The sequence below is a fragment of the Herpailurus yagouaroundi genome, unplaced genomic scaffold (genome assembly GCF_014898765.1).
Source record: "Herpailurus yagouaroundi ecotype Mexico unplaced genomic scaffold, PumYag 141, whole genome shotgun sequence".
In the NCBI taxonomy this organism is placed as follows: Eukaryota; Metazoa; Chordata; class Mammalia; order Carnivora; family Felidae; genus Herpailurus; species Herpailurus yagouaroundi.
Window position 1 is genome coordinate 39,998,374 of NW_024412396.1, and position 20,219 is coordinate 40,018,592.

General features: G+C 37.2%; 1 protein-coding gene, 1 long non-coding RNA gene and 1 other non-coding gene across 7 annotated transcripts in view; 1 reads left to right on the forward strand and 2 right to left on the reverse strand.

The window, feature by feature from the left end:
- Window positions 1–14,131, forward strand: part of ZBTB1 (zinc finger and BTB domain containing 1) — a 27,535-nt gene extending 13,404 nt beyond the window's left edge. Inside the window, exons 2-4 of one of the 5 annotated variants that reach the window (XR_005790954.1) lie at window positions 4,911–6,826; window positions 12,301–12,438; window positions 13,952–14,131. Coding sequence is in view for 4 of the 5 variants with exons in the window: in XM_040477367.1 (XP_040333301.1) it covers window positions 4,929–7,070 (2,142 nt within the window). In the remaining variant the exon portion in view is untranslated. Of the gene's footprint in view, window positions 1–4,910; window positions 12,057–12,300; window positions 12,918–13,951 lie in introns of those variants that run through there. The other 4 variants (XM_040477371.1, XM_040477369.1, XM_040477367.1 and 1 more) reach the window with 4 other exon arrangements.
- LOC121031898 (uncharacterized) lies at window positions 4,647–15,431 on the reverse strand. The gene is made up of 3 exons (XR_005790955.1): window positions 15,324–15,431; window positions 14,203–14,206; window positions 4,647–4,657 (listed from the first exon to the last, which is right to left on the reverse strand). It is a non-coding gene; the product is annotated as an uncharacterized LOC121031898 (long non-coding RNA).
- Window positions 15,432–16,657: 1,226 nt separating this feature from the next.
- LOC121032537 (small nucleolar RNA SNORD2) lies at window positions 16,658–16,726 on the reverse strand. The gene has a single exon (XR_005791356.1). It is a non-coding gene; the product is annotated as a small nucleolar RNA SNORD2 (small nucleolar RNA).
- Window positions 16,727–20,219: the final 3,493 nt, after the last annotated feature.

Genomic DNA, 20,219 nt, shown 5'->3' on the forward strand with positions numbered 1-20,219 from the left:
CGGGCTCTGTGCTGCCAGCTCAGAGCCTGGAGCCTGCTTCGGATTCCATGTCTCCCTCTCTGACCCTCACCTGCTCATGGTCTGTCTCTCTCTCTCAAAAATAAATAAACATTTAAAAAAATTTTTAAAAAAAAACCCTGCTTTCCATTTAGATTAGGTCTTGGAACTTTTCAGCTCTTTTTTTTTTTTTTAAGTTTATTTATTTATTTATTTATTTATTTAGAGAAAAAGAGAGCACAAGCAGGGAAGGGGCGGCGGGGGGGGGGCAGGGGGTGCAGAGAGAGAATCCTAAGTAGGCTCCTCGCTCTCAGGGCAGAGCCCAACGCCGAGCTCAACCCCACGAACCATCAGATCCTGACCTGGGCCGAAATCAAGAGTTGGACGCTTAACCGACAGAGCCACCCAGGTGCCCCTAATGTCTTTATGTCATTGTATTAAGCACAGGATATGAAAAACCTGCACATCTTCGCAGATTAACTGCTGGCGTTCCTCCTGCTAGACTACTGTTTGGAAGGAAACCTTTTTATTTTTTATTTGATTTATTTATTTTTTTAACGTTTATTTATTTTTGAGACAGAGAGAGACAGAGCATGAACAGGGGAGGGGCAGAGAGAGAGGGAGACACAGAATCTGAAACAGGCTCCAGGCTCCGAGCTGTCAGCACAGAGCCCGACGCGGGGCTCGAACTCACGGACCGTGAGATCATGACCTGAGCCGAAGTCGGACGCTTAACCGACCGAGCCACCCATGCTCCCCTAATGTCTTTATGTCATTATATTAAGCACAGGATATGAAAAACCTGCACGTCTTCACAGATTAACTGCTGGTGTTCCTCCTACTAGACTGCTGTTTGGAAGGAAACCTTAAGGTTAGCTGACTAGTCAAACTTAGCTCCTGCTGCTTAGAATATGCATGACCACCACCACCACTGCCGTGTTATATGAATCCTTGTATGTGATATGTTATTTGACGTATTATCCCCACTTTGAAAGTTCGGGAAATTTGGGACCAGTGAGGGTAAATAAGTTACCAAAGGCGGCGAAGCTAGATTGGAACTCCGCTCTCTCTGACGCAGAGCCTGTGTTCTTTTCCTTCTATCCTCCCATCCCGTCCTCATCGACATTTCATCCCTCTTCCGTGCAGGGCATTCGTTATCATCCGGAAGAGTTTGTTTCATTTTTTAACAACTCTTATTAGGAGATTTGTTTTGAGATAACATCTATCCTTCTGCCCCTTTCTCTTTATTATTCATTAAAGTTCTCTGTGAATCCTACAAAATGACTATAGACCTAGAAATCTCATCCTATGGTGCTGCCACTCTGGAAAACAGTATGGACTTTCCTCAAAAAAATTAAAAATAGAACTACCCTATGACCCAGCAATTGCACCACTAGGTATTTATCCAAAGGATACAGGAGTGCTGATTCGAAGGGGCACATGCACCCCAATGTTTAGAGCAGCACTATTGACAATAGCCAAAGTATGGAAAGAGCCCAAATGTCCATGGACTGATGAATGGATAAAGAAGATGTGGCATATATATATAATAAATATATAATAAATGTATACATATAGGGTGTGTACACACACACACACACACACAATGGAATATAACTTGGCAATCAAAAAGAATGAAATCTTGTCATTTGCAACAATGCGGATGGAATTAGACTGTATTATACTAAGTGGAATAAGTTAGAGAAGAGAATTATATGATTTCATTCATATGTGGAATTTAAGAAACACAATAGATGAACATGGGGAACACAGGGAAGCAAAAATAAGATAAAAACATAGAGGGAGACAAGCCATAAAAGACCCTTAAATACACAGAACAAACTGAGGGTTGATGGGGGTGTGGAATATGGGTGATGGGCATTGAGGAGGGCACTTGTTGGGATGAGCACTGGGCGTTATATGTAGGTGATGAATCACTAAATTCTCTTCCTGAAATCATTGTTACACTATATGTAACTAACTTGGATTTAAATAAAAAAATAGAGAACAAACTGAAGGTTGGTGGAGGTGTGGTGGGTAGGGGGATGGGCTAAATGGGCAATGAGCATTAAGGAGGGCACTTGTTGGGATGAGCACTGGGTGTTAAGTGTAAATAATGAATCACTAAATTCTACTCCTGAAACCAGTACTACGCTATATGTTAACTAGCTTGACTTTAAATTAAAAAATAATGGGCGCCTGAGTGGCGCAGTTGGTTAAGCGTCGGACTTCAGCACGATCTCGCGGTCTGTGAGTTCGAGCCCCGCGTCAGGCTCTGGGCTGATGGCTCAGAGCCTGGAGCCTGTTTCTGATTCTGTGTCTCCCTCTCTCTCTGCCCCTCCCCCGTTCATGCTCTGTCTCTCTGTCCCAAAAATAAATAAACGTTGAAAAAAAAATTTTTTTTAATAAAAATAAATAAATAAGTCTAAGAAGCTGTGAATTCAATAAAGTTAAAGCTTCTTTACAAAAAAAACTCATCCTACAAAAAATGGGCTTGGGATCAACGTGTGTGTGTGTGTATTTCTCACCCTTTGAAGAAGAGATTGTTGTTTGGATTTGTTTTATATAATTGTTATTGTTACATAATTTCATATCCTTTGTTTATTTACTTGACTTTCCATCCTGGAAACTTACTCATTTTCTTCTGCAGTCTTCGTTCATTAATTTAATTTTTAAAGGCCACACGACAGTGAATTTTAATTTTAGGTAGTAGATTTACCTGGGTTCACTTGCAACTCCCTTATTACCAGACATTTCAAATTATAAATAACATGTTGATGGATATCTTTGTGCATATATTGCTTTTTGTATTTAGGTACATACTAAGCATGCTTCCTCATTGGTTATAGATACCTGACTTATAGAAGGTTGAAATATTGTGCCTATTGACATGCTTGATTTGGCTTACAAAAAGGTACAATGGTTGCAATTTTAAGAAGGCGCTAGTCCTCATGATAAGCCACCGTCTTTTTACTAGACTCACTAGATGCATATCCCTGACTAAGCAACTCTGTGTCATTAGGCAGGAAGAACAGGAAGAAGGAGGAGGGATGGGTCTTTAGGTAGTGGGGAAAAAGGGTGTGTGATCCAGATATGATCTGTGAAGAACAGATAAAAAGCAAGTGGAAATAAACTGTAGATACCTCTTAATTACCATTGCAAGGATTGAAGGGTTTGGGGACTGAAGAGTGAACATTTAATGTCTCTGAACAGCTTGTTAAATGTTCTTTTTGTGCTCAGGTTGTATAGGAACTTGTTTTTAAGTAGAAGATAGTGAAGTTTATGTATACAGATTAAAAACTGAGGCTATGGATTGAGCGTCCGACTCTTGATTTCGGCCCAGGTCATGATCTCACGGTCATGGGATTGAGCCCTCCTGTCAGGCTCTACACTGAGCTTGGAGCCTTCTTAAGTTTCTCTTTCTCTCCCTCTGCCCCGCTCCCCTGCTTGTGTGCACTCTCCCCCTACCCCCAACTCCCCGCCCCCATGAAAAAAAATTGAGGCTAAAATTGGATCCTATTTTAGTTTTATAATATAATGGATAGGGCTTCTAGTGCTTTTAATGTTTTTCTCTCCTTTACCCAAGGTCAACTCACTACATTAATAGTATTTTTAGTGGGGGGTGCCTGGGTGGCTCAGTCAGTTGAGCATCCAACTTCGGCTCAGGTCATGATCTCACTGTCCATGAGTTCAGGCCCCGCGTCAAGCTCTGTGCTGACAGCTCAGAGCCTGGAGCCTGCCTCAGATTCTGTGTCTCCCTCTCTCTCTGACCCTCCCCCATTCATGCTCTGTCTCTGTCTCTCAATAATAAATAAATATTAAAAAAATTTTTTTTTAACCTACAAAAATAAATGGCCAATAAATGGCCAATTTTGTATCACCTATAGCCCCCGCACCCACCTCACTGGATTTTTTTCACGTGTAGTTTAGGGTATATCACGTCATCTATAAATATGTTAGCGTGTTTATCTAAAAGATAGGGACTCTTTTAACACAACCAAAATACATTCAACACACTTAAATATGAGCAGTGATTCCTTAATACCCGTTACCTAAGTTTTTAATACTCTGTAGTTTAGTTTATGAACTTTCAGTTTAAGTTGTTATTTTATTTACTTTCATTGTTTGTATCCGTCAGGTACTTTTAAACTGTTTCCTTTCAAATCTAGTAAATGTTATTCCCAACATAGTTTGAGGAAACCAAAGTGATGGTTTTTGTTTTTGATACCTTAGCTTGGGTTTCTTTTTTTTTTTTTTTAATTTTTTTTTTTCAACATTTATTTATTTTTGGGACAGAGAGAGACAGAGCATGAACGGGGGAGGGGCAGAGAGAGAGGGAGACACAGAATCGGAGCCTGACGATTCTGTCAGCCCAGAGCCTGACGCGGGGCTCGAACTCACGGACCGCGAGATCGTGACCTGGCTGAAGTCGGACGCTTAACCGACGGCGCCACCCAGGCACCCCTTGGGTTTCTTTTTTTAACAAAATATTTATTTTGAGAGAGACAGAGCACGAGCATGTGAGTGGGGAAGGGCCAGAGAGAGAGAGAGAGAGAGAGAGAGAGAGAGAATCCCAAGCAGGCTCCGCGCTGAGGGCTTTGATCCCACGAACCATGAGATAATGACCTGAGCCAAAATCAAGAGTCAGATGCTCATCCGACTGAGCCACCCAGGTGCCCCCATTGTGCTTCTTAAAATCAAAGTGGGAAGCTTGACTAAATGGCTGTCTTCATCTTCAAATTTAAAAAAGCATTCAGGTATATATTATTGAGTTTTACTACACTGGAATGGAAAACTACGTATACCTTTGTTCTAATAGCAAAGTCACACAAGTCACAAAGTGTGATCAAAATTACTCTTCAGGTGCTTTCTGAAGATATCTCGTCTGACTTTACTATTTTTGTTTTACATAGGTCTCTAATTAATAGAAGATGGCAAAGCCCAGCCACAGCAGCTACGTCCTTCAGCAGCTAAACAACCAAAGGGAATGGGGTTTTCTCTGTGACTGTTGTATTGCGATCGATGACATTTACTTCCAAGCACACAAAGCAGTTCTGGCTGCCTGTAGCTCCTATTTTAGAATGTTTTTCATGAACCATCAGCACAGTACTGCGCAACTGAATCTCAGCAACATGAAAATTAGTGCCGAGTGTTTTGATCTCATTCTGCAGTTTATGTATTTAGGAAAAATCATGACTGCTCCCTCTAGCTTTGAGCAGTTTAAAGTGGCAATGAACTATCTACAGCTGTACAATGTTCCTGACTGCTTAGAAGACATACAGGATGCAGATTGTTCCAGTTCCAAGTGTTCATCTTCTGCTTCTAGCAAACAGAACAGCAAAATGATCTTTGGGGTAAGAATGTATGAAGACACAGTGGCTAGAAATGGCAGTGAGGCCAATAGGTGGTGTGCAGAACCCAGTTCAACCGTAAATACACCACATAACAGAGAGCCCGATGAAGAGTCTTTACAACTAGGTAATTTTCCGGAACCACTGTTTGATGTCTGTAAAAAAAGTTCGGTGTCCAAATTATCTACTCCAAAAGAACGCGTGTCACGACGCTTTGGACGGAGTTTTACCTGTGACAGCTGTGGATTTGGCTTTAGCTGTGAAAAGTTATTAGATGAGCATGTGCTAACCTGTACTAACAGACATTCGTACCAAAACACAAGATCCTACCACAGAATAGTGGATCTTAGAGATGGAAAAGACAGTAATATCAAAGCTGAGTTTGGTGAAAAGGATTCTTCTAAAACATTTTCTACGCAGACGGACAAATACAGAGGAGACCCGAGCCAGGCGGCCGAGGATTCGACTTCAACCCCTGGAAGCAGAAAAAGTAGCACCGTGGAGTCTGAGCTAGCCGGCGAAGAAAAAAGCAGAGCTGCCGAAAGGAAAAGAATCATTATCAAGATGGAGCCAGAAGATATTCCTACAGACGAACTGAAAGACTTTAACATCATTAAAGTTACTGATAAAGACTGTAACGAATCCACTGACAACGACGAATTAGAAGATGAACCTGAAGAGCCATTTTATAGATACTATGTTGAAGAAGAGATCGGTATTAAAAAAAGTGGTAGGAAAACTCTAAAACCTCGGATGTCAATAAGTGCTGAAGAAAGAGGAGGTTTAGAAAGTATGAGGCCCCCTAACAACAGCAGTCCGGTTCAAGAGGATACCGAAAATGCGTCTTGTGAGCTGTGCGGACTCACAATCACCGAGGAGGACCTGTCATCCCATTACTTAGCCAAACACATTGAAAATATCTGTGCGTGTGGTAAATGCGGACAGATCCTTGTTAAGGGCAGACAGCTTCAGGAACATGCGCAGAGATGTGGAGAACCCCAAGATCTGACAATGAATGGCTTAGGAAATGCCGAGGAGAAAATGGACATGGAAGAGAATCCTGATGAGCAGTCAGAAATAAGAGATATGTTTGTTGAAATGTTGGATGATTTCAGGGACAATCATTTCCAGATAAACAGTATCCAAAAAAAGCAGTTATTTAAACATTCTGCCTGTCCTTTCCGATGTCCGAATTGTGGCCAGCGTTTTGAAACTGAGAACCTGGTGGTTGAACATATGTCTAGCTGCCTAGACCAAGATGTGTTTAAGAGTGCCATCATGGAAGAAAACGAGAGAGATCACAGACGAAAGCATTTTTGTAATCTGTGTGGAAAAGGATTTTATCAGCGGTGCCACTTGAGAGAACACTACACTGTTCACACCAAGGAGAAACAGTTTGTCTGTCAGACATGTGGAAAGCAGTTTTTAAGAGAGCGTCAGTTGCGACTGCACAATGATATGCACAAAGGCATGGCCAGGTATGTCTGTTCCATTTGTGATCAAGGCAACTTCAGAAAACATGACCATGTACGGCATATGATTTCTCATTTATCTGCTGGTGAGACTATATGCCAGGTCTGCTTTCAGATTTTCCCAAATAATGAACAGTTGGAACAGCACATGGATGTTCATCTGTATACATGTGGAATATGTGGAGCCAAATTTAATTTGAGGAAAGATATGAGATCACATTATAATGCCAAGCATTTGAAAAGAACATAAGTGATTTTCTACTGTACTCACGTTTAGTTGATAGCAGACAAAACACCAAAGCAAAGGATATGAGCTATTTAGAAATTGATTTTATAAGATGAATTGTTGGAGAAAGATCTCAAGGCCCTTTTACCTTTAATATTTTTGTTTAGGATCTTAAGTATCTACATTTTAGATGTTATTAAATGTTTATCATTTTTGTTATTTCTTCATAGAATTCTTTGATTTTAGTTTGTTTTAGCTATGATTAAAATTACTTTTCAATGTAGACTACAAGTGGTTGTTACCCCTTCAATGACTATTAAACTTTAGTTTTTTTATCATAAGGTGATGACTTTACTATTTCTATGTGGGTTTTTTTTTTTTTTTTTTTTTTGTAAGGTTATCCTGTGAAATTTTAAATCCAACATCATTGGCCATTTGTGTTTATTTAAAAAAACTTTTTAAAGTAATTCTTGGAAACTATCTCATTTGCTATTAGCTTTTTTTTTTTTTTTGGTAAGTTGAACAGTGATTTAGCTACTGTTTATTCCCCCCCCCCTTTTTTTTTTATCAATGAAATCCATATTCTTTAATTGACATGCTTGTTAGGCAGGCTAGGTGCATTGACTCTAAACTTGAAGGTTGACATGGGCTCAAACTTGGCCTAAAAAGATTGATGGACCTAAGGAAATTCCTATAAATGAATATTTCCTATAATTGATAAAATATTATCATTTAATAATCACATTTAAAACTTATATTAAGTGTAAAATCCAATGACTTTACCCCACTGGAGAAATTAGTGGGGACATGTCATTTTGTTTTGTGATATTAAATTTAACTATGATAGTTAATTAAAAAGACATATCTTGTATTCATTTAAAATAATTTAAAATATTCTGATTTCTAAAGTGTATTAGTTTATCAATTATTTTTGTTTATAAATAGACTTTAATAGCTCTCTAGGAATATGACATCTAAAGGAAAATGATTTTTCATCTTTAAAATTACATACTTTTGGAACTTAACTTTGAGATTTGAGAAAGCTGCCATGTATATTGATAAATCAAATAAAATAAAGAAATCAATTACAAACCTGGTTGTTCTATAAAAGTAGAGTGTGCAAAAAAATGTCTTGTGTTTTATACTAAGATTTGGAGGAAACGTGTTGTGGCAAATTGCAGTTTATCGCCATGCTTTATTACTATTTTTTTCTGTAAAGGACTACAAAATTTGAGGACTATAAAATAATCACAGAGCATATAAGTAGAAATAGCTTATCATTTTTAGTTAAAGGAGTATCATTGTTAGTTGTTGCTGGCACAGGGTCTACCTTGAATTACATGTGAATTAAAACACTGGCACAGCCGACACACCAATAAACACATCTACCGAATAGAATGCCTTTTAATGTGAATTACTTGCATTGTCATACCCTTCTCATAACGCAAGGGGTTTTAAGTGACGTCTGTATTTAAACATACAATTCTGTAATTATGCACAGTAACTTAACAGCATTGCTCTTTTTGCTTACGTCAGATTTTTAAGGTATGCAAGTCCTATTTTCCTATACAATTTGCATACAAGGAAAAATTGCCAAGAGAATTGAGACACTGACGAACACAGATCTAGCTGAAAGAGAAGGAAGTACTGGAGCACAGTGTGAGCTCGGAGATTTGTGGGGATACAAGTAAGAATAGGATTAAGTAAGAAGAGGGACAGTGCAGGTGGCATGTGGTATTAAGATAATGGGAAATAGAGACGGGGGAAATACACTAATAGATAAACAAGAAGTTAGGAATTTTTTTTTTTTTTTAAGCCACCTAGCAGAAAAAGCAGGAAAAGTGATTCAGCTAAGTCTTGGACACAGTAGTTTATCAAGGAATTAAATCTGGAGTGCCACTTGAAATATGGTGTATATATTACTGATAAGAACCTGGTAAAAGCTCTGTAACAAACCCAGAGACCGTCAGAGGGTTGCGTAACGAGATAAGATAAACTCAACGAATTTCCAAACTATTGATAGAATTATCTCACTGAACATAATTTTTAGGGGGAATCACTTTTTTCCATGATCTTCACCAATATCGATTGCAGTGGCTTCCCACCATTAAAGAATAGGGTGGTTTCTAAATACTACCGTGCTGTAAAAAAGGATTGTCTATTCCATTAGGAAAAGGGAGGGTTAATTTAATGTTTTGACATGGACTGACAGCCAACAATTAGCAAGCAAATATATAAACATTGAACATAATGTCTAACTTTACATAACTGAGAAGTTTATGGTTTCGCGAAGCCCCACCTCACCATGTGTCCTTCCAGTTCCATATTACTCAGAACAACTTTTGTTTTGTTTTGGAACCAGCTATAGGGCAGCACAGTCTCCTGTGGGTATAATGTACAAATTTTCCTCATTAAGGCAGAGAGTACATTTAAAAGCTACTTGCCTCTTACAGTTAAGGGGAATGAAAAATGTCTGACACCTCTCTCCAACCCAGTTTCCTCTGACTTCCTTACTTTCCTGGGGTTACAGAGCTGTACCTCCTTGCTATTGCTTCTTGCCCTCCGTGCTGTGAAGGCAATGAATCGAGGTTGTGGAAGCTACCTTCTCCTCCTGCCTTTTACAACTTATGTAATTAGGCTCCGAATCCAAAAATGAAGGGAAAATCTAGACAGATATCTTGGAATCTTGTGTCTCACAAACAGAGTCTTGCTTAAAGGGCCTTTGTTCTTCAGCAAGAAATCTTAGAGAAATGGAGTCCGTGCCTATCAAAGCTTGTCACCGGTTACGGTGCAACGTGGATGTTTATAATTCTGTAATAAGCACCACTAAGAATCTCAGATTAACGAAGCACAACAGGGTGGCAGTGCAGTAGGACTCAGAAATCTGTCTTAATCTCACCCATATTTTTAAAGTAAAACTATTGAGGCAAATGACTCTCATGCGTGAAATGGTACAAGGCTAGTTTAATGTATGAAGTTCGAATATGGACAAAACTTAGAAGAAAGAACAGGGATTCTAGGGGCTAGTTATAGAACTAAAAGAATTAAGGACAAACTTTGCTAGGGCAGTCAGAGCACCAATCAAAAGGAAAAATAATAGACTGACGTGAAAAATCGTATTTAAGTGCTGTAGTTGAAAACAAAAACACGAACGAGATGTAGGAGTTGAATAAAATATAAACATTTGGGATTGTTTTAGGTGAGAGTAGAGATTGAAGTGCTTTGGTAGGTTAAAATAATACTGATACATTAAAATAATTACAGCTATAAAATGCCTGGTGAAACAATTGCTGTGAACATGCCAAGGATATGCCTAAATGCTTGAGATAATATACTAACTTTTCTATTCTAAAAAAGTAGGAAGAGAGGCTAGTGATGGTTGGCAACTTTCTCCCTGGTTAAACAATACTTGTTCCTCTATACCACAAGTTAAGGAACTTCCATATATAATAGATCTCTGGAAAAATCCCCCCTCATAATCAGTTTAACAGTTAAAGTAAACCTAAAACTTGTCATTGTTAACAACAAGGTGAATTAGTACCAACCAAAAGAAAACCCAAATGTGTATCAGTACACGTTGTTGGGAGTAAAGAAGTGTGGCGTGTTTCTTGATTTTTAATGGGTTTTGTGAGTTAAAATTAATTTGCTTTCCATGAATCTACTTGATCAGTTCCTCATCTTTCCTCACCGGGCCCCGCCTCCTTTGTAACAAATGTTTGTCTGTGATAAATGCCAGCGTTCCTCAGGCAGCATAGCAATACAATGCCTAGGCCACCAGGGTGCCAAAAAGCTGTGTGGGGACATATCCTTGGGGAATGCCCCCCATCTCCTTGATACTTGAGGTGTAGGGAACGGGATGACAGGATGCATGCCAGCCAAGTGAAGCCAGTAGGGTGCTGTTGGGTGTTTAAGAGCACGAAGATGCCGCCCAGATTAGGAAGCCCTTGATCCATGCATCCTAGAGCTCTCCCTTAGTAATCCTGGCGTCCATTTACTTAGCGCTCTTTATGCTCCGCCAAGTGCTTTACACGCACAATTTTAATTAAGCCTCACAGCCTTATGAGGTAAGTATTCTTTCGATTTTCCAGATGGGGCACTGAGGTTCACAGAGACTTGAGTATTTTTCCTAAGATCACACAGAAATTAACCACAAGAGCTAGAATTGAGCCTAGACCTATTTGATTTCTACATGCCTGTACTTAACCACTCAGCCACATACCTCACCTACCAAGAAGTACAAAGGAGGCCCTTTTGAGCCTAGGAACACGTGTGATAAAGCTCCTATGAAACTCTGTGCTCCATGTTGCATCTGTGATCTGCTGTGCCTGGTAAGGTACTTAATGAACGCATTGAATAATGTGGAAACATATCAGTTGGACTCAAAACTTTGTATTTGAATGGGTCACATTCAGAGTGATGTTTTAGAAATAAATCCTGACTATTGACGTGTTTTAATTTTCCTTTATTTAAACTTAAACCTTTAGTGGTATAATCAGCCATTTGGGAAGACCCATTGTAAGTGCCCAATTAAAATTTAATTTGAATTCCACTGCTGTACTTTTACTGTGACTTTTTCCCCTTCTATTTTCCCTATTCCTGGCCTTTATGTTTTCATCTCCAAGCAATCACCATTTTATTGGTTATGAGACTGATGAGTTGAATAATTCCAGCCGTTTGAAAGTATTCCCAAGAAAAGCCAGGACCCCAGAATAACTAGTTTCCTCTTTTTGCCTTAACAGATGATGTGGATAAGAAAATTTTCATGTCTTTGGCTAAAAAACAAAACAAAATTCTTAATTGGCATATTGTGATTGGTTTGATTATAGAGTAATGTAAGTTGGTCTAAAATCAAAAGTTGGTTATTCTCTTTATAGTTCAATTTACCAAAAATATTAGTGTAAACTTATAAACACAGTCTTACTCATAAAAGAAATGAAAGACAGTTTCAGGAAACGACAGCCGTTTATGCACGCTAACCTAGCGGCAAACTTAAAAAAAAAAAAAAGAACAGTTAATGGTTTAAGTGAAACAATCCCCCTCCCAATCTAATCTGATTTTAACTTGATACGTCTATTGCCCGATTTCTAAAAGCTATACAGTAGGTTTTACTACTACGGTATTAAATCTACTACTTTAATGGTCTTTCTACCATCTGCCAAATGTTATTTTTTGAGTGAAAAGAGAATAAGATGGTGAAGACTCATGGATGATGCCTTTATAATTACTCAGGTGGCCCACTTTCATTGCCTTCTAGCAAACTCAAGGACATACTACGTGGTAACATATCAGAAGAGTCTTATACTAAAACCAGATGAAATGTAGCTACTTATAAATTTATATGCTGGCAAGAAGCAAAGATGCAAGGATTTAAAATGCAAGGACTTTTATGTCTGTGAGTATTGGTAAATACAAACTAAATGACAATAGCTTGTAAACATGCTAATTTTGAACCCGTTTATTACCACTTACATATTTATATTCAGGTGCTTAGTTGACTTTATCATTAAGAAGCTTAAATCGTTTCCTTATATCCAGGAGAACCAAATCATTGAGGTCCATTGGTAGTGACAGAATTGTTCATCCTTTCTATCAAAATCGACCACAGATCACTAGGGGGCAGGAAGCCATTAGAATTTCTCATTATCTTACTCATTTGTTGACAAAAAAAGATGGTGTAAACATTGTAGTGCAGTACTTGGCTCTGAATCGAATGTATCCATACACTCATCATCATTGTGACCAAGTAAGACGTCACAGGAAACTCTCAGGCCGGGGGATGACAAATATGTAAAAGACATTTCCTTTCAGAATCAGGAATATTAACAATTTTATGTGAGAAAAATTGCATGACTCTCTATACTTACCTATGTGAGAAAGGAATAGTTTAAAGAGGACAGCCTAGGAAGCCCCCACTTAAGCTTTGTTTCAGAAGTTACTATGTTGTTTTTATTGTACTTAATACCAGTCAGACTCAGCAAAGCTCATTTTTGGATGACAGAAATAGAATTCCATCCAGATTATGAAGGCCGTCTTTTCTTTCAAATGCTTATGCATTCCCTGATGTGGGAGAAAATATTTTAAGAGACAATCTCTTTAAAAAAAAAAAAAAATAGGGTAAAGCATTGTTGCAAAAAATACAATTCTACCCAGAATCACTGAGGCAGTTTAGGAGAGTTGTGAACTGAGGAATTTGAAGGAAAGCTCCTTCTCAGCGTTCATGTGTGTACTTTATTTTTGTTTGCAGAGTGTGCAACATTTAATATTTGAAGAAAACAATGTTAGTGTGATGGCTGAAGGCACTCACTAAAAAGAACATGAACTTTTAAATTTGTTAGATAGATCTTCCAATCAGAGATTTGCCATTAACAAGTTAAAATGCATCGTGTGGCACCTGGCTGGCTCAGTCAGTACAGCATGTGGTGCTTGATGTCGGAGTCGTGAGTTCGAATCCCACCTTGGGTGTAGAGATTACTTACATAAATAAACTTTTAAAAAAAGGTTAAAGCACATTGTAAAATTATTTGATTTGAATGAAGAAAGACCTCTTAACTGCTTCCTTTCTCCCTACTTTCCTCTACCTGGCTGACCTCTTACTCTTCATGTTGTGTGTGTCCTACCCATTCTAGCTTAAATCACAAGAAAAAAGGTGCCCCTAAAGTTGAAGAATTGTATTAGTAGTAAGAACACCTTGTATTTGAAGGGTTCAATGAGTTACATTAAGGAAGAAATTAAATAAATTTAATTCCCAGGAACTATGCTTTTGCTTCCATTCTTTGTTCTAGTAATATTATGCTGGCCTAGTACCCCAAACCATGAAATTCTGACCTAAGAATTATGTTGTATCTTGTAGAGCAGTCAACTTGTAATATTATTTTTCTTGAGTTTTGTCTTTTTCTGTGTGGCAGTGGTGAAATAGGGCCTTCTAAACCTCTGGAGAAGTGAGATCTGAATTTGGAGAGGACATGGGGAAGAATCAATCTTCAACAGATAATCTTTAAGTCCAGACCCAGGAATATCAGATCTGAAGTGACACCATCTTTTCTGTCTTCCTGACAAACCTCATCAATCCCAAAGGTTCCAGTTTCAAGGATCCAAGAAAACTCAGTAAAGATCACTTTGGAATCACTTTGCTGTGACAAAATTGATTCACGGTGACTCTCCTAGTATTTGTGGAAAATCTGCTAAAGAAAAGTAACAGAATATTCATATGGCATCAGTGGTTAAAGCTACACTAAAATGAGACTTTATATGCTAATTATCTTCCATGGTCCCTTCTAAAATAAAAGGGGTTGCTAGGCTACCATAAATATATTATAAAGAGATAATAACGTATCTGTGTAAACACATATAATCCTAAAATTGAAATAATCTCAATCACAGTTTACATATTATGAAATGTAGTTAGACAATTAAAAAAATTACACTCCAAAATCTACAGTTTAGAGTATAAATAAAGAGATGTGGGTACAGAGAAAAAAACAATGAGACCAATTTTTTAACAAGAAAAGATAATCTACTTATTACTCGTTGTAATGTAACATTTGCCCTTCCTCCTTTTTCACTGTATATACTCATCACAAACTTGATTATTAATATTAATGAAGCTCCCTTTAAGCCTGTTAACTCAAATGAAAACCAAAGTGGTTATTACTTCAATAGTAGATTTTCATAAATCACAGACAACAAAAAGAATGTATCTTAAGACACATTATTTTCTTCTGAATTTAGCAATATAACCTAATAAGGTAGAATGAGTTTCTGTTAAATATTTATTAGTATTTATTAGTATTAACATATAATACCATATTTCTCAGCTTTCAAATTTCAAGATAAAATTTAACTAAGTATTGAGTGAAACAATGATTGATGTGTTTAAAAAAAAACCAAACAAAACACCTTTCACCGGGAAATGAAATGTTTGAGGAGATTTTAACCTGGCTTCAAATACTTTGTTTTATATATATATATATATATATATATGCTCATACACACGTTTCTTAACCATATGAATCTTACAGCCATACTATTTCCTTATTGTGAGATACTCATAGTTTTACTTTTGTTTAACTGTCTATCCAATTCATTATTTATTATTATTGTTTCTTATGCAATATCCTGATGTTATATATTTCCAGAAATGCTTATTTTGTTTTTATGCCTATTTCTTCAAATGTTTTAGTAAAGAATTACACAGAGAAATCTAACTTACAGTATATATAATAGTATGTGCAAAAGTTAAGTCATTTAAAATCTCTAGCTATAAAGTGGGATGATAACTTGAATATTCCTTCTAATAATTAGACTAACAAAAACTTAGATAAAGTTAATTAGAATGAAAGTTAATTAGAATGTGGTAGTGGGTATAGGGGCCTGAAGGGATAGGAGAAGTAAAGACTTTGAGTTCATACGAATTCAACTGCTTTAAGAGAAATAAGTTTAGAAAAGTGTTAGATTCTAAAAAACAAAAAATAAAAAAACTATAGCTAATCTCTTGGGAAGCATATGAACCTGCAGACTTATAACAAGTAGGAAACAGACAAGATAAAAGATTACCTGTAATTAAAGGTGCCAGATCAATACAGTAGAGACTCACATAATGACTGTAGAAGTAGATTTAGAAAAGAAATATGGCTTAAATTTTGACTGTACTAAACTATAACTGTAATGAATTACAATAATTATAAGTGATATAAATGCATTCTATAATGTGATTATTTTCTGTATGTTAGTATGAAATGGAGTTACTGAGTTACATGGAAAATTTTTGTTACATATTTTAATCCGTTGCTTTTACCTAATAAAATTTCCTCCTCTATGTTCAGAAGTTAAACTGTCTGTATATTACTTTTATTTATACAGTATTTCTTCAACCTGGCTCTTTTACAGAATTACTTGTCTGAAAAATTATCAACCCCATCCATTCCCTAATACAAAAATAATAAAATATCGGAGACAGCTAATAATTGTGTTCCTGAGCAGCTTAAGAAGTGCACAAAGCAGGGACACTGGGCTGGCTCAGTCTGTAGAGCATGTGACTCTTGAGCTCAAGGTTGTGAGTTAGAGCCCCAGGTTGCAGGTAGAGATTACTTAAAATCTTAAAAAAAAAAAAAAAAGCATGCAAAGCAAAACTACACAAAGTTCTTATTGCCAAATCCTGGATTGTTTTATATAGAATGATTAGAAAAGTACTATCTTATGGCAAACACAGATGGCAAAAAATCAATTAGGTTTCCTCATAATATAAAAAGGAATAATAGGGGCGCCAGGGTGGCTTGGTCGGTTGAGCGTCCAACTCTTGATTTCGGCCCAGGTCATGATCCCATGGTCATGGGATGGAGCTCCATAATATTGGACTCCTCACTGAGCATGGAGCCTGCTTAAAATTCTCTCTTTCTCCCTCTGCCCTTCTCCCCGCTCGTGCTCTCTCTCTCTCTCTAAAATAAAATAAAAAGGAAATAATCATTTATAAAAAAATGCACTGACATAGTATTTAGTTCTTTCAGAGGGTTAATTTTCAAAATGACAATGTATTCAGAGAAATAACTTCCTTACCAATATAATTCATTTTGTCTATGTTCAGCTTAAGAGATGAAAGTTGTACCCATCCCCCAAAGTGATCAGCAAAGTGTATTCTCTTCATTTCAGTCCAGTTCCCAAAGATGATTGCCATAATTGCACAGAATCTAGTTAAGTATTAACAATTACGACAATATTGGGTCAGTCAGACTATTCCACAAGATTCTATCCTCGAAGCTAGCACTGTACAGAACTGAGGTAAGGCCCAGTTAGTGTTGTTGTCACAGATTCACTTCTTTTCTGGAAAAGACTCTCTTCCAGATGCAGGTCTTAGCTTTCCATACCAGAAAGTGTCCTCCTCCAGACCACAGTGTATCTGCAGTTTAATTGTAACTTTTAAAGACTCAGGTTTTTAAGACTAAAAGAGCAAATGGTGAAATTTTTCCTATAGTGACAGGTGATTGGATAAAAATTTGGGGACAGGGTACTTCCAATGAAGTATAAAATGGAAGTATTTATAGAGATTTTGTTTTGTTTTTTAAAGTTTATTTATTCTTGAGAGAGGGAGAGAGACATAGGGCAAGCAGGGGAGGGGCAGAGAGAGAGAGAGACAGAGACAGAGACAGAGAGAGAGAGACAGAATCTGAAGCAGACTCCAGGCTCCAAGCTGTCAGCTCAAACTCACAAACCATGAGGTCATGACGTGAGCTGAAGTCAGACTGAGCCACCCAGGCGCCCCTATAGAGATCTTAAATAACCAGTTCAGCTCCACTTTGCTCGTAGGCCCTCAAATTACAGGCTGCTACTTACTCCACTTTCTCTTCAGGCCAACATTAACTCCTCAAAACAATCCACAACCTTTATGAAAGTTGTGTCTGGGTAGGGATTGAGAGGATTCCAGAAAATCCATAAGTTCCCCCCCGGTAATTCTGGAAAAATTTCTACTTATTCAGTCTCCTTAGGGCAGGCCTGACTACCCAGGTACATAGCTCTAGACTTAATCTTACTCATCTTTGTATCTCTAGTACAAGTATTTTCAGATGTGAATTTGTTTCAATTTTTGGTCCTGGTAGTCTTATTTAGTACAGAAATGTAAGAGAGAGGCAGAGTATCTTCTTCTTATATGGGAAAAAAAATGAAGTTATTATTTCCCAGTTTTTGGTTAAATAATGTGCCTCAGGCCGCTCTTCATAAACACTGAGCTAGTGAATCACTACTGTGTTCCAGGTATTCTTCTGGGTGGTGGGGATTATTAATTAGAGGGTTTGACATATGTTGAAGCTCTTGTTTTTTCCAGACTGTGTAGAATTTCAGCTTTTGGATTTTAAAAATATTTGAAACACCCCAGTATTTATAATCTGCCAAAGAGATTTTTCCCTTGTTGAAAATCAGTAATAATTTCTATGTAAATAGTAAACTACCAAACTTTGTTTCAATTGAATGTTAATAGGCAAGCTTTAAAAATCCTTGTAAAATTACAGGAAAATTTAGAAAAATTATTGACAATCCTACCATCTAGAGGTAATCAATTTTGATTCATTTTCAATATATGTAAGATTATCCTACATACAGAATAGGATACAAAAGTCTTATATCTTATTTTCCCATTTAACTATACCAGGAACATTTTCCTATGTCATTAAAAATTCTTGTACACAATTTTATCGTTACATAATAATTCATCATAGGAATGTATTACGCTTCATGTAATCATTTTCTTATTGTCAGATATTTAAGCCATGTCCTTTTTATTATTGTTGTTATTACAAATAATATACCTGTACGTTCTATTATTTCCTTAAGATTAGCCCTACAAAGAGTAATGCTAAATGAAGGGTATGATCATATTTAAGGTAAAGAAAAAAATCTTGTCACATTGCCCTCCAGAAAGAGTGTACTAATTTATATTCCCACCAGCAGCATTTACCTGTTTGGCTGCACCATTGCTGGCATTGATGAATATTATTTGATTATAAATTTGCAAATTTGATCATTTTTAATGGGCTACATTTTAAGTGAATTATGAGCCACAATCATCAAAGAGAAAAGAACAAATAAAAAAAAATCAATACAAATAAGGAACAATATAAAAATTCCGAGAACAGTCAATATATGACAATGTTCTAGGACTGCAAATGTTTATTTCATATAAAATCAAAATGCAAATACTATGTCTATTTGGGAAAAACTCAGATGCCATTTAAAGTATAAAACATAGGGACATCCAGCTGGTTCAGCTGGTAGAGCATGTGATTTGATCACAGGGACCTGAGTTCAAGCCCCATGTTGGGAGTAGAATTTACTTGAAAAAAAGTATAAAACATCGATATACTAGGTAAGAAGAGCAGAAAAAGTATATATAAATACTGAAAATACAGATAGAATTGCTATTGTAGTTTTGGAAAGCAGTGTTAAAGATGAATATGGAGTTAGACTGCAGGATTTATTTATAATAACTATGCATATAGTACATAGTTACTATACAAAAGAACCTCTCTCTTCCTGAAGCTGCAATTTTAGTGCTTGTAAGAACTAGCATGTTTATTTTTTGCAGCCTTGCTTTGCTTGAAGGAAGTGTATGAGGGCTGTCTGAACACGAGAGATCTGATGAGTTTGTTTCTCACTGTTCTGCTTTCACAGTTGTAGCTGAGATCCTGTCTCTCAATCACACTGTATCATCAGTTCTACAAAGAATTTGTATTGCTTTCCAGCCCCCTAATTCCCCTCTCCCCTTTTAATTACATAAAAGGCAAAAATTTCCAAGAATAAAATCAAGAGGTCTGTACTCACAATTCAAGACAACTTTAATAGAAACTTTTTGGTTTTATTTTGTTTCCCTAATATTTTCTTTAAAAGGTTTCCTAGTCCCAAATCAACTTCTTTCATAGAAAAAGAGATGGGAATTGTGGTTAAAACCAGTGTCCTCTGTAACCCATGAGACTAACAAATAGCAGATGTATTTTTTAAAATTGGAAATGACATACACAAGTAGATAAAAGAAAGGAATATTCATTGACTGATTTTATAGGGTTCTGTCAGCATTGCTTTTTGGTCACAGATAGCTATGTGTGTTTTGTTTTGTTCTGTTTTGGTTTTTTGGCAAAAACTCCTCTCCAGCATTGTCTCACCCAAATCTGAAAGGGGCTATATACTCCCAGCCTCCTTCAAAACCTGGATCCCCCTTCCCATGGCCTCAGGAAAAAAATCATGACAGGTAAAGCTCCTAAATGTATCCTGTCCACCCGAAGAGACTATTTGGTGCTTGTGTTCCTCTCCTTATAGTGACACTAATCTTCTGTCCAGAACTTGTATTTGCCTCAGCATACGCTGCTCATAACTCCGCCCATGCCACAACGCATGGAAAGAAGGCCCTCCCTCCTTTCTTTGCTGGCAAACTTGAGTGCCTGGCTCAGCGGTGCCATCGCTTCCAGGAAGCCCTCACCAACACACCCTGCGCTGTTCGGATGTTCCCCTACTTTGTGTTCCCATAGCACTTCTCTCAAATTACGTTTATCTTTTTATTAGAGCCTTAACTTCATAAAAACAGCCCATTTCGTCTTTTTACTCTCACATAATAGGTATCTGTTAAAGCTCGTTGAATGTCTCCAGCTTTCCCCCCTAATGTGAAGTGTTAACCGCTGTTTTCGTGACAGCAAT